The sequence below is a fragment of the Lepisma saccharinum genome, chromosome 3 (genome assembly GCF_977018435.1).
Source record: "Lepisma saccharinum chromosome 3, izLepSacc3.1, whole genome shotgun sequence".
Lineage (NCBI taxonomy): Eukaryota > Metazoa > Arthropoda > Insecta > Zygentoma > Lepismatidae > Lepisma > Lepisma saccharinum.
In genome coordinates, this window is record NC_139231.1 from 88022354 (window position 1) to 88037402 (window position 15049).

The 15049-nt window shown below is 37.3% G+C and overlaps 2 protein-coding genes across 4 annotated transcripts in view; one reads left to right on the top strand and one right to left on the bottom strand.

Moving 5' to 3' along the window:
* Nucleotides 1-8949, bottom strand: part of LOC145985229 (uncharacterized) — a 75250-nt gene extending 66301 nt beyond the window's left edge. For both annotated transcript variants that reach the window (XM_083118989.1, XM_083118988.1), the window contains exons 1-2: nucleotides 8814-8949; nucleotides 6531-6638 (exon numbers count right to left, since the gene is read on the bottom strand). In XM_083118989.1, coding sequence (XP_082975115.1) covers nucleotides 6531-6638; nucleotides 8814-8819 — 114 coding nt within the window. In that variant the 5' untranslated portion in view covers nucleotides 8820-8949. The remainder of the gene's footprint in view (nucleotides 1-6530; nucleotides 6639-8813) is intronic.
* Nucleotides 8950-9646: 697 nt separating this feature from the next.
* Nucleotides 9647-15049, top strand: part of LOC145985896 (DNA repair protein XRCC4) — a 44516-nt gene continuing 39113 nt past the window's right edge. Inside the window, exons 1-2 of one of the 2 annotated variants that reach the window (XM_083120032.1) lie at nucleotides 9647-10125; nucleotides 12750-12950. In XM_083120032.1, coding sequence (XP_082976158.1) covers nucleotides 9997-10125; nucleotides 12750-12950 — 330 coding nt within the window. In that variant the 5' untranslated portion in view covers nucleotides 9647-9996. The remainder of the gene's footprint in view (nucleotides 10126-12749; nucleotides 12951-15049) is intronic. The other variant, XM_083120031.1, reaches the window with a different exon arrangement.

Below are 15049 nucleotides of genomic sequence, written 5' to 3' on the forward strand. Positions count from 1 at the left end.
AGGTCATAGAAGAAGCAACAATCAATTAACACAAATATCGAGGTTAATTCTAAGCTGCTGTCAAATGACAAAGCTTAAGAGTGGCCTGGAGGTTGGCATGAAAGTAGTTTCCTGGCCCGATGCGATACAGAGACACCTAGCGACATATCAGAGGACTAGGAAGAGAACCTTCCTCCCTTCACCACCCCCTCCCCTCCGCGTGACTCCCGCAGTGAGGTTTCCAGGAAAAGGACACCCACCTGTTTCTTTTCATTCTGGTTTCGGAGGCTAAAATTTCTCCACTGGCAAAGCAATTCGCATTTCACTGCTTGCTGGCTGACTCCAGTGATGCCAAAAGCAGGGAAATTTCCCTCGGCACAGGGAAATTTGTGGGTGAAAAGGGAAAAGGGAAATTTAATGAAAAATAGCTAAAAAACAGGGAAATTTAAACTCACATTTTCGTTTCATTCTTTTAAAAGGTTCGAAAATATTTTTTTCAGCGTGTACTTTTTCCAAATGAATAGTTAGCAACAGTGACACTTTTCAGTAAGCTTTATTTCTCTCTGTTATAGATGACCTTGACCGGTCAGTCTTATATTTGTCGCGTTTCCTAGAAAGGGCTCAAGGCACGAGCCGCACTGCACCTGGAAAGAATTTGGGACGGGATTTTCATTTTTTTTTCTTGTTCCGTCCATCATTTCAGAACGTGTCTTAGTGGCTGTGTGTGTGACTGTTTGTCCTGTGTCGTTGCAAGGAGAATGGAAGAGGTGACTGATAGGAAGCTACATGCAACTCCCAAAAAAGGTTATAAAACGTCGTGGGGATTTATCTGGGGATGAAAAGATATCTGGGAAACATGTGAAAAAAAATCGTAATGAGTGGCTGCCCATTACTTCACACTTTTATGAGTTTCATAAATATTTAATAATAATAATAATAAAAAAGTTTGTTCCTCAGGCAAAACAGGCGTCAAAAGAAAAATATTAACAGCAGGCCGCTAGCTAAGCTTTGACAATGGGTGGGTTTCAAAGTCCGACAATCATTGCGCAACAGACGAATTATTTTTTTGTTTGGGGATTTTTTCAATACATTAGTGTTTTATTTTAAAATTCAAATGTTTATTTTTAGGATAATTATATTATGAAACTATGATCAGTTTCTAGTATTTTATTCAATGGTAGGTTTGAACCCACTATACCGCCTTATTAACAGTTATAGTAATACAAAGATACAGCTTCAGATGTGTTTTGAAAATCGAGGGAAATTTAGGTCGAAAAAGGGAAATTTTACACTGGTAAAAGGGAAATTCTGCATTCGGAGATTGTCAACACTGGCTGACTCTTGCATGGAACGAGAAGAGTGGCAGGCTCCCGAGACAGAACCTTCATCGCTGAAGTTTTGATTGAATAAATTTGGTTGATTACAGTGGCTACTATAATTATGTTGAATTTTCTTGTTGAGGTTAGAATTATCAATTGAGAGTAAAGAAGGAAAGAAGGAGGTAGAGAATATCAGTTGAAAGAAAGTATTTTTTTTAAGGGGGTGTTCTTTTATACAAAATCGATATATAATAATAATGATAATAATAAGGCAAGAATTAGTAACAATTATTATTTCAACTATTAACGAATCGAGTCCCTATTAGCGATGGGCAGGAGCGAAACTACCTGGAATTTAAAAAGGGGAAACGTGGACATGCGTAATCACATATGGAAAAACTAAAGAGAAGAAAGACGGACAAAACAATGTAACAAAATGCACAGTAGTAACAAAGATGTCAGGAAACAATAGTATAATATTGAACATACACTTTGATGAAGTAGTTTTCTTTGTTATGATCTGAATTAAGTCCCTTTGCACAGTTCTCATCGTTGGAGTTCACACACAGCAGCTTTAATCGGCCAATATTGATTGATTTTGTTTATTTTACTTCGCCTTTCTGCCACTCTTGGCTAATGATGATATGATGTAATCGATGAAGAGACGCTCACGAAGGACACATATGCCCAGACCGGATTCGAACCCGGAATTACTGGCGTCGTAGCGAAATGAGATAAATACTCCGCCACGGGGCCGGCTAATCGGCCTAGGGTGGGGACAAACTCTCAGTGGTGATGGGAATCCCCTGTGGAAACATATGACCAGTTCCTGCATCACATTAGTTGCTTTCTCCTATTGTGATTTTTCCCAATGTTAATTGATTGCTTCCCAAGTGAAATTTCAGTCCAACTAATGATAGTATGATCTTCAAGGTCAGCACTATACGTGTTATGAAGAATTCGAAGTAATAATTTGTCAAGTTAGAAAGTCAGCAAAAATTATGTTTTTATACTAAATTTTACATTAATTGAAGATTTGCAAAGAAACAGTAAACCTTTTTGTTGGTTGATTGATTTAGTGTTTTAAGTCCACTTTATGCACAGTAAGGCTAAGAGGGACTGGACCTACAGTTTAAAGTTGAATCCGAACCACTATGTGCCTCCACCGGGTATCGAACCTTGAACCCCTTGATTACAAGGCGGCGACACTACCACTGCACCATCGGGGAGGCCAGTGTAAACCTTTTCGTAATCGTTCCACTCCAAAAACAGATGTTTCTGTAAGAGCCACATCAAGTTTGTTTGGAAGTAGTGATGTTCTATGACACACACACACATATATCTCCTCAACAGGTCCTATAGACCAGCAATGTCAAACTCAATTCGTGAGTAGGGCCGCATAACGATAATGTCAAAACTATCCGGGCCACACATCTAGAACCCCAACACCTTAAAATCCAGAACTAAGTGGTTCGACCCAAGGGGGCCGAAGGGAGGGGGGGATTCCAGTGATTATTATTGCAGCATCGATATGTAAATTATATAGACCTCCCCCCATATTTTTTCATGGTTATTGTATTTTACATGTTACTTTCGAGTATAAATTGGTTACAATTGTAACTGTTTGTTTGCAATTATAGTTTCGTTTCGCACAGATTTCACTGTTTTTTTTTAACAAGCTTCTCAAAAGTGTGCAATAAGTTTTTTGTTAGCATGAAACTCTTAATGCAGACAACAAATGTTTTGTCAGTCATTCTTGATCATGCGGCTGTTTCATTAATCTTCATTATGGAAAACAACTTTTCACCAAGGCAAGTGCAACCAAAATTAATAAAATTTCTACAGCAAAATAGTTTATTCGAGGATCCTGCTATGGGAGATATAAGAAAAATCAAGGATAGCCCACCTATACGAGTTGCACTGCAATTAAATAAGTTCCATTCGAAGTCATCAAAAGATAAGGGAGCAGAGCAGAACAAGATTATTGCCCTTCGCACCCTCTGAAGTATTGAGTTTTAATATAACGGAAGACTGTAACTTTGCAAAATGGCCTCCACTTCCTTCAAAATATCAACTCTTGTGTCACGGGGAGGAATCATTCAAGTAGTTTTACTGTCATATCGAGATAAGAATCGCATCCACGAATGAAGGGAGCTAACCGAGCTAGCTCACAGACGTGCGTAATTTCGCATATTGTGAGGGAAAAGGCAACAACACGAACAAATTTCGCTTTCAACTGTTCATTGACTAAGTCATAAATCCTCTCCTCAACCGTATTTCTGATGTTTTTATTAGCGTTGCTTTTCTGCCACGTTTGCCTAATGGCGACGATGAGGATGAGTAATGATATGATGAAATTGATGAAGGGACACATACAAAGAAAACCCATGCTCAGTCCAGGATTCGAACCCGCAACCTCTCATGTCGCAACGGGTTGTGCTAACCACTCCGCCACAGATTATGGCAAATTTATTTCGTGATAAAGAAATACTTCTGAATGGATTTATTTTATCAGGGTACAAAAGTTCTACGCTTTTCAGTATTCACTTCACAACAAAAGTAAGCATTCCCTTGAAAAATCTACATTCCTCTTCTATAGTCCTTTTCTTACTCCCACGAAGTTTGGGCAGCGATATGGTTCTCTGAAACTTTTACAGAAACTGGCTTTTCTTCCAGGTAAATCCTTGAAAATCAAGAAACAGACTCATAGGCGACAGAAAGTATGCACGCTGCCCTCCCCCAGCTGGCAAGATATTTTCGTACTTCAGAAGTAACCTGTCAATCACCTTGCTTAGTTGACACAACACCTACTCTATAATGGAATGTATACCTGTGTAGGGAAAATTGGTCAATGTGTTGAAGTTTGGATGAGTCTGGTCTTGTATCACGAGAAAAGAGAAAACGGGATAACTACAAATGTATAGATAATTTCAAGGATGAAGTGTTAAGTGGGGCCAAGGTGGGCCGCATTAACGTATGCTGGGGCCAAGGCAGGCCGCATTAACGTATGCTGGGGCCTACATGCGGCCCGCGAGTTTGACTGGCCGAAATATCAGGAGAAAAGTTGTTACGCTTCTCCCAGGAGACTCGAACCTGCGCGTGTCCCGTAGCTGGAGCCCCAGGTACCAAACTCGGGACCTTTTGACATTATGAGGTTCATCTTTACCATTACGCTATAGGGGAGGCAAAATATATCCGAAACTAAGAAGACATTTTGAATGGACATGTAGAATGTAGGAGGCAGGGTTCGCGCTGAAGAGGAAGAAGACAGGAAATTCTCCCTCCCCTTTCCTAACCTGTACATCTCTAATGTAATTCTCAACCAAGCCAAGAATCTTGTCCTTCTACATTTTATGTCGCTTTTGTTATTGTTAATGAAGTATTCAAATTAATAATTTCTTTAAATCTCAAGTTAGCAAGTCAGCCAAAATTATGTTTTTATACTAAATTTTACATTAATTGAAGAATTGCAAAGAAACAGTAGACCTTTTCATGATCTTTCCACTCCAAAAACAAATATTTTGTAAGAGTCACATCAAGTTTATGATTGGAAGTAGTGAAGTTCTAGGAACCACACACACACACACATATATGTAAGCAACAACGATAGTAGGCTATTGTAATTTGGAGAGGATGTGATTTGTGAGCGGAACAAGCATGGGAATTTAACGAAGTTCCTTTGCGAATCATCAATTGTGTGTGTGTGTGTGTACACGTATTTCCTATCTGCACAAAGTACTACATGTGAGGTAAAACTATCGAAATGTAAAAAGAGGAAGCGCTACCACCCTCCCCGCCTTTTCTACATTTTATTCAAATCGAACACGAGGCACGTATCTAGATATATATTTCGGAGGGGCGTCCTAACGTAATGTCTCAAAATAATAATATTAATAATGTTAAATTAAAATAAGTATAATTATATTAAATTAATTAATATATTTTTATTACATGAATAGGTAAGAAGGCGGTATAACAACAGTGCAGTATAACATCACGTATTCATTATCTAGCTTACGTGTAGTTAAGGTCGGCAAAATTTGTAAATAAATAGAAACTGCCCTGGCAAGGAAATTAATGTCAAATAGATAAAGAATATAATATTTATTGAGTATGAAAAAATGATGTTAGATCCAGTTGACGAAAGTAAAATTCCTGGTAATATTTTGTTTGCATATTATTATAAGTAGTAATAATTCTTGCATAAATCTTCTTTGGTACTGTCATTCAAAATCGTATTGCTTTCCAATATTCTTGCGGAAATAAACAATTTGCGATTAAACAACAACCTTATTTTCATTACTTAATTGAAGTTATTTTATAATCTCATTATTTTCATTATTTAATTTTTGTACTTGGTAAGTCTTTCGGGGGGAGGTTGGGACACCTGGACCCCCTAAATACGTCCTTCGCGGTAGGGGTCGAGATAAAGTTACTGTGTCACTAGTTGCAATTCACGGTAAATATGCTCTGCTTCTCTACACTCAAACATACACAAACTCATGGCCTTCCTGCTTTCTTGGTTTCTTGCCTGGGAAAGAGGCAATAAATCAAGCTGTGACAGCTACGGGACCTTCTGACGAGGGGACGGAACCCAGCTGTGCAGAGAATTAAAACACCCGCGCGAACTAGCCCTCCCGTCACCCTGGCGCAATTTTCGAACAGAGACATCTAGTGGCCAAGTGGCGAACTATCATGAATGAAATTCGGCTGAAGCGGCCGTATCTTTCGCCGTCGATAATACATGACATTTTTAAACAATCATTTTGGGCCGTGCAAGTGACTTTTGAAAGAAAAGCCCTCCCTAGCTTAGTCATAGAAGGATTGAGCATTACGTTAGTATGCATCATAATGGCCATTTTCGTTGGTGCTACCCACAAATCCTATAACCATTCTGTGCTTATTTACGTATTTCCTTATGGGAAATTGAAAAAAAATAATGGAATTTGTGCACATTTATCGAACTGAAATTGCATAAATGTGTCATGTACTCAAAGTTTCATAAAGTAAGTTCACATCTACTGCGTGTTTTCCGGCAAAGTTTTGTACTAAAACGTTATATTCAACAAAATGCAAAAAAGCCCATGTTAAATTTAAGCACTTTTCACGGCGACCTTCGCCAAACTCCACCTCCCTCTTAAGAAGAAAAGGAACTTCTAAATTTGAATACAGAAGTAGGCAGAATAGCTAAGTAGACTACTGAAGTAACAGTAAGAGTGCCCTCAGACTTACCTTGCATTTTACAGTTCTCACAACCTTCCTTACTTTTGCCTCACAGAAGGCCCCTTTGTACTTTGCACTTACTTCTGTGCCCACGATAAGATAAGGTGGATCGTCCCCCTGTAATAAATGGCAGACTAATATAAAAATGACAAAGCCACTTGTAAGTTTTATTTCACAATGAAATGCATAAAAGTTTTAAAAAAAGAATCCTAATAAATGCAACTCAAGTGCTCGATGCATCTAGTATACATCAGTCAGATATCGTCATACATGGACGTCCGCAGGATTTTTTCCAGGGAGGGGCAAGGAAGGTATATTTTTCCAGGGGGGGCAAACAAGTCACATTTTCCCCCAAAAGAGTGTAGTACCCTAAAAAAACATTGCTTAAATTTGAATTTTTGGTGTTAATGCAATAATTAACATATTGTTTTGGCTAAAATGAAATTATATGTGTGAAATACATAATTTTTGGTTGAATTTCATTTTCCAGGGGGGGGCCACGGCCCCCCCTTCCGGACGCCCATGTCGTCATATGTAGCATGTAGCTTATTAACTTGAACATATTTAAACAAACAAGTAAGGGAATTGGTACAGTTCAACTCCTTTGACAGAAGTGAACCTTTCCTTTCTTTCTATTTCAGTTATATTGCATTTATTTTCTACCTCTGGAAGATGAATTATGATGAGACAAACACAATGATCCATCACATGCTCAGGGTTTGAACCTGGTGCCTGAACTCAAGAAGTGATAGACAGACCATTCCGCCACAAAGGATATATTATCAGAAAGTAATGGTTACAGTAAGCAACCCCCCCCCCTCTTTACATTTTACACAATACTGGCATTCTTGCTACAAAAAAAAGTTTTTTCCCCTCAATGACTTTCTTGTGATTGTTGTTAAGTTATGCTGTTAGATGTAATAGCGCACGAGTATGACACATAGTAAGTTAGGTTCCGAGCCCATTTTGCTAAAAATGATTGATATTTCTCATGTGTGTCAAAATGTCAATTGGCATAAAAATTATCAGACTAAATCTGAAATCTACAACTCTTTAAAATTGTTTCCATACCCCTTAAAATTCTGATCATGTCTTAAAAATATATAATGTTATGTATGCAAGTGTATGTGGGGGGGATCATATATCAGATCCCAAGAGAAATGCTTGATGGGTAAGGTACAACTGATATGTCTCTGTACAGAGGACTTTCATATCTATTCTACAGAATGCAACAGTTTGAGCCACATGTACTTTTTGTTAAGATCTTGTTTATTTTACTTTAAGAGAATAAAAGATGTAGTGGGACTACCGTTGCATTTTATATACATGGTTTGCTATTTTCCTATGATAGTAGCATTAAATTTACCCTGTACTGCCCTGATCAGGTTAGGTCAGAAATAAACTTTGTTCAGAATTTGTATGGGCGATTTGCCCTCAACATGGGTTGGTCTCTTGGTGGAATTGTGAGCAGAGTATGAAAGAAGACCAGGGGTACTATATTCAAATCTGGGGTAAGGTCTTAATGAGAGAAGTTTTATTTTTGTGATATGCAATTAACGTTCATGAACCATCTGCAAAACTTTTTACACCAAAACTTCCGTTACAGGAACACAAGGAAGAGGATATATGTGAAACTTTTGCCCCCAAGTTACACAAGCTGGGAGTAGTAATAATATCACCAACAGTTCCAGCACTGAACCAACCTTCTGAACGATGTAAACCACTATAACAGACATGAGCGTGAGTGTACAGAGGAAGGGTTATATCTATGTAAAGCTCATCTTTTTTATTTGACAACTTTGCATTTTTCTATTGTTTAGAACTTCTAACTTGTCGGTTTAGATAAACTAAAAATGTACTGAACAACACGTCCTGGTTGCCTTCTCCCCCGATTAGGATTCCTGCATTATCTACAATGGTATTTTTTTCACTAATTCACATGAAAAACACTAATTATCATACAACAATGATAACTGTGAGTGCTTCTACATGAAAATCATTGCAACTAACCGCGATATTTCCTCCATAAGCAAACTGTCGATAGTTAGTCGTACTTCCATCACAATATTACGAACCTCAAAAAAAAATCTACTCTTTTCTTAATGTTATAGTGTCTCATTACGCAAATAATTCATGTATGCATATAGATAAATCTTATAATAAGAATTTACGTGATGAAAAACATCAAAACTTGATTAGGATAGATGTATATCACGAACTGATACATACATACTGGCTAGTTCTATAACACATGTTTTGATTTAAACTTCAAGATAATACTTCATACTTTACCAGCATATTTCCTTTTCTGGTTTAACACATAGTTCCTGAAGAAAGAAACAAACCAGAGCTGTCACAAATTATAACATCATAACTTCTACGCTCCTTTTGCCCCGACATGATCCTCTCTTACTTGCATCTGCATCTCTCTTTTAGACAACAGTGATACCAACCTATAATAGTAAACTATTCCAACCAAACATGGCCACAGGTAAGTAAGTCTAAGTTCCTAAATATGTTCTGTGAAATGCTTTCTTGTTTGTTTTGATTATACTAAATCGGTAGAAAAGCGATGAATATATAAATACAGTATAATGCTATAATCAGATAAAGCAAACACGTTTTGCATTACGTGTATACATACATTGTATATAACACACACGTGTTTTTTTTGTATTTATTTCTTATTTTATTGAGACGTATTCGCCGGTAAACCAACATTCCGGAATATTTGAAGTTGTCGGACTTTTGCTTTTGTTTTACTTACATGGTGTTTTGTATAAAATTATTATAATTAAGAATTGTTGCGGTAAACCAGGTCAAAGTAGATACATTTTAAGCAGCTCTTGAAGTGGTAATTTTCAGCTGGGGAAAGATTGATTTGATTTCCTATGGTTTAACATGGTGAGAGTGAGACAGCGGGGGGCATACTATCTCCCCGTACCCACCCCCACCCCTTCACTTCGAGCAATGATTTTAAGATCCTTTAAATTCGACACGTAAAACTAAATAACTGTTTCAAGTGTTAATGTAGCTCGGTTGGAATCACTGCTGGCTAGTAAAAACCTAAGCCCTCATTGGTCGGTCAGCATCCATTTCATAGAGGTCCCTGCTTGTCTTAGAAAACTGTTCAACAAAACACTCCGCCGATAGTGACGTCACTTGTCAAGCGAACGAAGCCGACGACAATCGCATAGGAAAGAAACATACACAACTTTCCAAACATCATTTGTGCGCATTGGCTTTGTTATGACAGATTTTATTGTAAAGTATTTATATTTAATACCGCTGGCTCTACAACACAACAAGCACAACTTCAAATTGCCTATCAAACGCACTAATTATAAACAGCCAGAGTTAAAACGTTTTTGATGAATGTAGGAAGGTTGTGTACAATTTGTCTGTGACAGACGCAGACAGTTCCGGAATTTATTTTGGTTACGTCCATAGACTGGAAGACACTATGAACTGAAAGATGAATGTTACCATTTGTAGGGTCAATAGTGAGTCTGATCAAATACCATACATTTTGTATGTGCAGTGGCACAGCAACAAATGTTTCGATCTAAAGGTCATTTCTGATAACACTGCATGGGAAGGACAGGTAAGGGAAGTAAAAATAAGATCCACATTTCGCACTTAAACTTCTTATCTACGTATTGCTTGTATATTTTTTAACCTACTTACGTGTGTTGCAATCACGTAAACAATTTTTATTGTTAGTGGATGAAAAGCAATGCAGATAAATGTCTGTTAAGAGAATGTGGGTAACAGTTCCGTATATCGGAAACACATGAAAATCTGATATTTTATGTTTCGCATGGTTCGTACTTACTAATTGTATATTGCAGAACATAGCTCAAGGTGCCATTATGCTGTTTACACGAAAACAAACTCAGTTTTTCACATTCTGAGTGCTTTTTTTTTCTCTCCTTTCTTCGCTTCCGTAACACACAATATGGCGGGCACATCTTGACTCGTTCTGGGTATGCAGTGTTTCAACCTTCTTCACCGAAAAATACCTACTATCGTGTTTGTCACCGGTGGAAATTATACATGATGCACGGGTAGCTGACGATAGCCCCATGAACCATTTCCATAAGGTTAGGTCAGGTTTGGTTGGGTTAGGCAAGCATAGTAAAAAAAAGGAGTTTGAAACCCTGACAGTGGGTATTGTCATGAAACGTGCAGAGCGAAAGCAATGGCAATTGTCCGTCGGTGAGTTATTTCTCTTGAAAAATACATGATTTCCTGGTCAAATAGATTCCACGATGAAAGAAATTACCTCGATGAACGTTGGAAAGCTTGCAGAAACTCATTTCCGTAACTAGTTTCTTATGTAAAAATGAAGAAATGTGTTTCCGATATACGGAACTGTTACTGAGAATGTAATCTGAAACTTAGCAATAGTAAATGTGTGTGTGCTTGCAATATCAGTAATTTGGTAGAAATAGGCTACTTCATTAAATGCAGATAATCTAATGGTACTCTAATTTCATATCCAGATTTAACAGTAAATCCATCTTTCTGATACCTTTCGAGGCTATCGATATTTTAATTGAGTTATTCCACTTTGTAGTCTTGTTCTAGAAGATAAGGCAAATTAGATGTTTGCTATACCTTGCAACATAATTTAAGGTATCAATTACATCTCCGAACACCTCTCACTCGTTTCTTTCGTCATTTTTTATTTTCGTACTTACTGATTGTGCATTGCGGAACATTGTGTAGTGTGTCATTTTGCTTTTCTTACGAAAATAATGTCCATAACAGTAATTATTGTTCGTCCTTTTTTCACTTCCGTAACACACAATATGGCAGGTAGAGCTTGAGTCGCATCTTGGATCATGTGGGTATGCAGTGTTTCCAACCTTCGTAACTGAAAATACCTGAATAGCCCCACAAACCATTGACGGATAGCCCCAAATTCCATTCATGCATAGCCCCAAAGCATAGTAAAAAAAAGGAGTTTGAAACCCTGACAGTGGGTATTGTCATGAAACGTGCAGAGCGAAAGCAATGGCAATTGTCCGTCGGTGAGTTATTTCTCTTGAAAAATACATGATTTCCTGGTCAAATAGATTCCACGATGAAAGAAATTACCTCGATGAACGTTGGAAAGCTTGCAGAAACTCATTTCCGTAACTAGTTTCTTATGTAAAAATGAAGAAATGTGTTTCCGATATACGGAACTGTTACTGAGAATGTGTAATCTGAAACTTAGCAATAGTAAATGTGTGTGTGCTTGCAATATCAGTAATTTGGTAGAAATAGGCTACTTCATTAAATGCAGATAATCTAATGGTACTCTAATTTCATATCCAGATTTAACAGTAAATCCATCTTTCTGATACCTTTCGAGGCTATCGATATTTTAATTGAGTTATTCCACTTTGTAGTCTTGTTCTAGAAGATAAGGCAAATTAGATGTTTGCTATACCTTGCAACATAATTTAAGGTATCAATTACATCTCCGAACACCTCTCACTCGTTTCTTTCGTCATTTTTTATTTTCGTACTTACTGATTGTGCATTGCGGAACATTGTGTAGTGTGTCATTTTGCTTTTCTTACGAAAATAATGTCCATAACAGTAATTATTGTTCGTCCTTTTTTCGCTTCCGTAACACACAATATGGCAGGTAGAGCTTGAGTCGCATCTTGGAACATGTGGGTATGCAGTGTTTCCAACCTTCGTAACTGAAAATACCTGAATAGCCCCACAAACCATTGACGGATAGCCCCAAATTCCATTCATGCATAGCCCCAAAAACCATTCATGGATAACCCCCAAAACCATTCACAGATAGCCCCATGAACCATTTCCGGTAAGGTTAGGTTCGGTTAAGCAAACATAGTTAAAACTTTGGGTCGTAGGAATATCAGGAATGTATATTTCGTTTTTTCATCTTGCAAAACAACGGTGTGGTTGGAAACACTGACAGGAGGTTACGTCATCAAACGTGCGCAACATCCGGCTCTCGTAGAGGAAGGAAAGAACAGCAACGGCAATTGTGCATCGGAGAGATATTTTTCGTGAAAAACATGAATTCCTGCTCAAGTACATTCAACGACGAAAGAAAATACCTCCAGGAACTATCTAAATGCTAGAAAAACTCATTTCAGTAAGTACTTTCTTGTGTAAAAATGAAGAAATCAGTTGTTCGGAGATGCAGTTGTTACCTAATTTAGTAATAGCAGCAAATTACAGTTTGTGTCTTTACTTCAGGTGTTGTCATCAGACCTGGAAGATCTACGAAAACATACAATTCTTGACCAAGAGGAATACCTTAAAGAGACAAAACAAGCTCTTTCAACAGATGGAGGAGTTCAGAGCTTTACATATGCTTTGGTAGATAAAAGGTTCACATGGAAAAAACTGCATGATGGAGGTGTGAAAGTTCATTTTGGTTCTGTCAAGTTGAAAGAGGTTGGTATTAAATATTACAACACACTGTAGCTGGTGTCACCCCCAGCGTATCCTTGTGTCCTAAAGGGTTTTGTCATATTCCTCCATTTTGTTATAAAATAAATAATTAACTTATCTCTTTATGTGTGCCATCTTATACACTGTAAGGTACCTTTGACCCTTTGTACCCCCTAAAGAAAGTGAAATATTTTGCATGGTTTATGAATGTTATCTTGTTAGGTTAGGAATGCTAAGTTTTATGGTGTTATCTTTTGCACATGTTTTTAAGCAAGTTGAGTGTGCATACCAGGGCCGGACTGGCCCACTGAGCAAAATCCCGGTGCCCTTCTGAAAACAGAAATTCGGTGGAAAGGAGAGAGGGGAGCAGTGCAAACATCTATCTTGCCCAGGTGAAAATTTTATCTTGAGCTGCCCCAGGACTTACGAACAACAAAGTAGGACTGAGCGAACTTGGTGCCTACTGAATAGAAACAATTACTTCAATGGATTAGTAATAATCATGATAAAAGAACACAAAAGTGGCTTGTGCCGATTGTACAGCAAGAAAATTTCCAAAATTCAGCCAGAGAAGTCCACCCTTCCCCTGTTTATCCTTTGACTCCAATTTGGTTTACCTTTTTGCATGTCCATCGCAGAACAGAAATAAGCGAGGGTCGAGTATAGTGCTGTCACACATAACATGAAAACCCAATTTATATGTGGAATTATTGTTTGTGTTGATTTTATTTCACTATATTTCACAGTACAAAAACTTCCTATAAGCAGTTGGTTATTTGAAAAAAAAAATGCATTGTAGGAGAATTTCCAGTGACTTCTTTCCAACCATTGAGATATTACATAAACTATTGGATATTAATATGTCTATAGCATCCCCAAGCACTGGTGTATGCAGGATTAATTTTCTAGAGGGTCTGGGATTGTAAAGGTGGATAATACATAGCTTAGCTTCAGGGGGGCGGGATACACAATAATCTTTTCTCGTGTACATGGAGCTTTTCACTCCATTCAAATTGTACTCAAAGACGAAAATGGTAATCGGAGGTCATTTTAAGAGAAAGATCCATTTGCAACTTTATTTTTTTTTTTTTTTTTAAGTTAAGAGATATTCATTGCAAAATTTAGATTATCTCAAATTTTTTAGGAGGGACTGTAGCCCCATCAGCCTCTCTGTGTACGGCAGTGAATTTGTATAGTACATCACATTGATGCATCACAATATATATACAAATTATCGCATAAGAAGAAAAAAGACTTTTGCTCAAATTCTACTTTATTTTTATTAAGTTTAAGAATTTGAAAATATATTTGAATTTTATTATTGGGGTTAAATTGATATGTTTAAACTTTAGTGAAACAGCCTGTCACTTGTTATTTTGTTTTTGTAAGACACAATCTCTTAAATTTCTTGGGGTGGCCTCTTAAGGAAAATTGCCACCACCCTCTTGGCAGTCCCAGTCCTCCCCTGCTGCATACAATCATGATTTAATAATGAAAAGCAGCGAACTTACTCTATGGCAGGTTTTTACTTACGTTGCCATACTTTGGGATCAAATATCTCAGTTATTTGTGTTTTCCACATGTTGGAACCAATTTTATATTACATAAAACATCAAAATCTGCCATTTAGAAAAATAATTCAATGTAATTCTTGAGAGGGTATAGTGGGTCAATGGCCCCCTCTGTAATTGTTCTTCACTTTTATTCTTATGTATAACTATTCGCTGCAATAATCATTTCCAACTTTTTTCATGTTACATATAAACTTATATTCATGTGGAAAATAAGAAAAATATTTTTGAAATATGAAAATATCTATTTAGTACATTCATGCGTACATACAAGAAAAACTATTTAGTCATTTTGGTTATTTTAAGTTGTTATTCTACTTGTTGCATTAATTGTGGTGAGGATGAATGATGAACTTGTGTAATAAATGATTGAACCTGAAACGTCTGGCTTCCTAGTATATTACGTCTGCCATTCTACCATGTTGAGCCGCTGTGGCAGAGTGGTTAGCACATCACGCTACGAATCCTGCATGGATATTTGTGAGTGTCCATTCATTAATTTCATCATCTCATCACTCATTCCCCATCTTC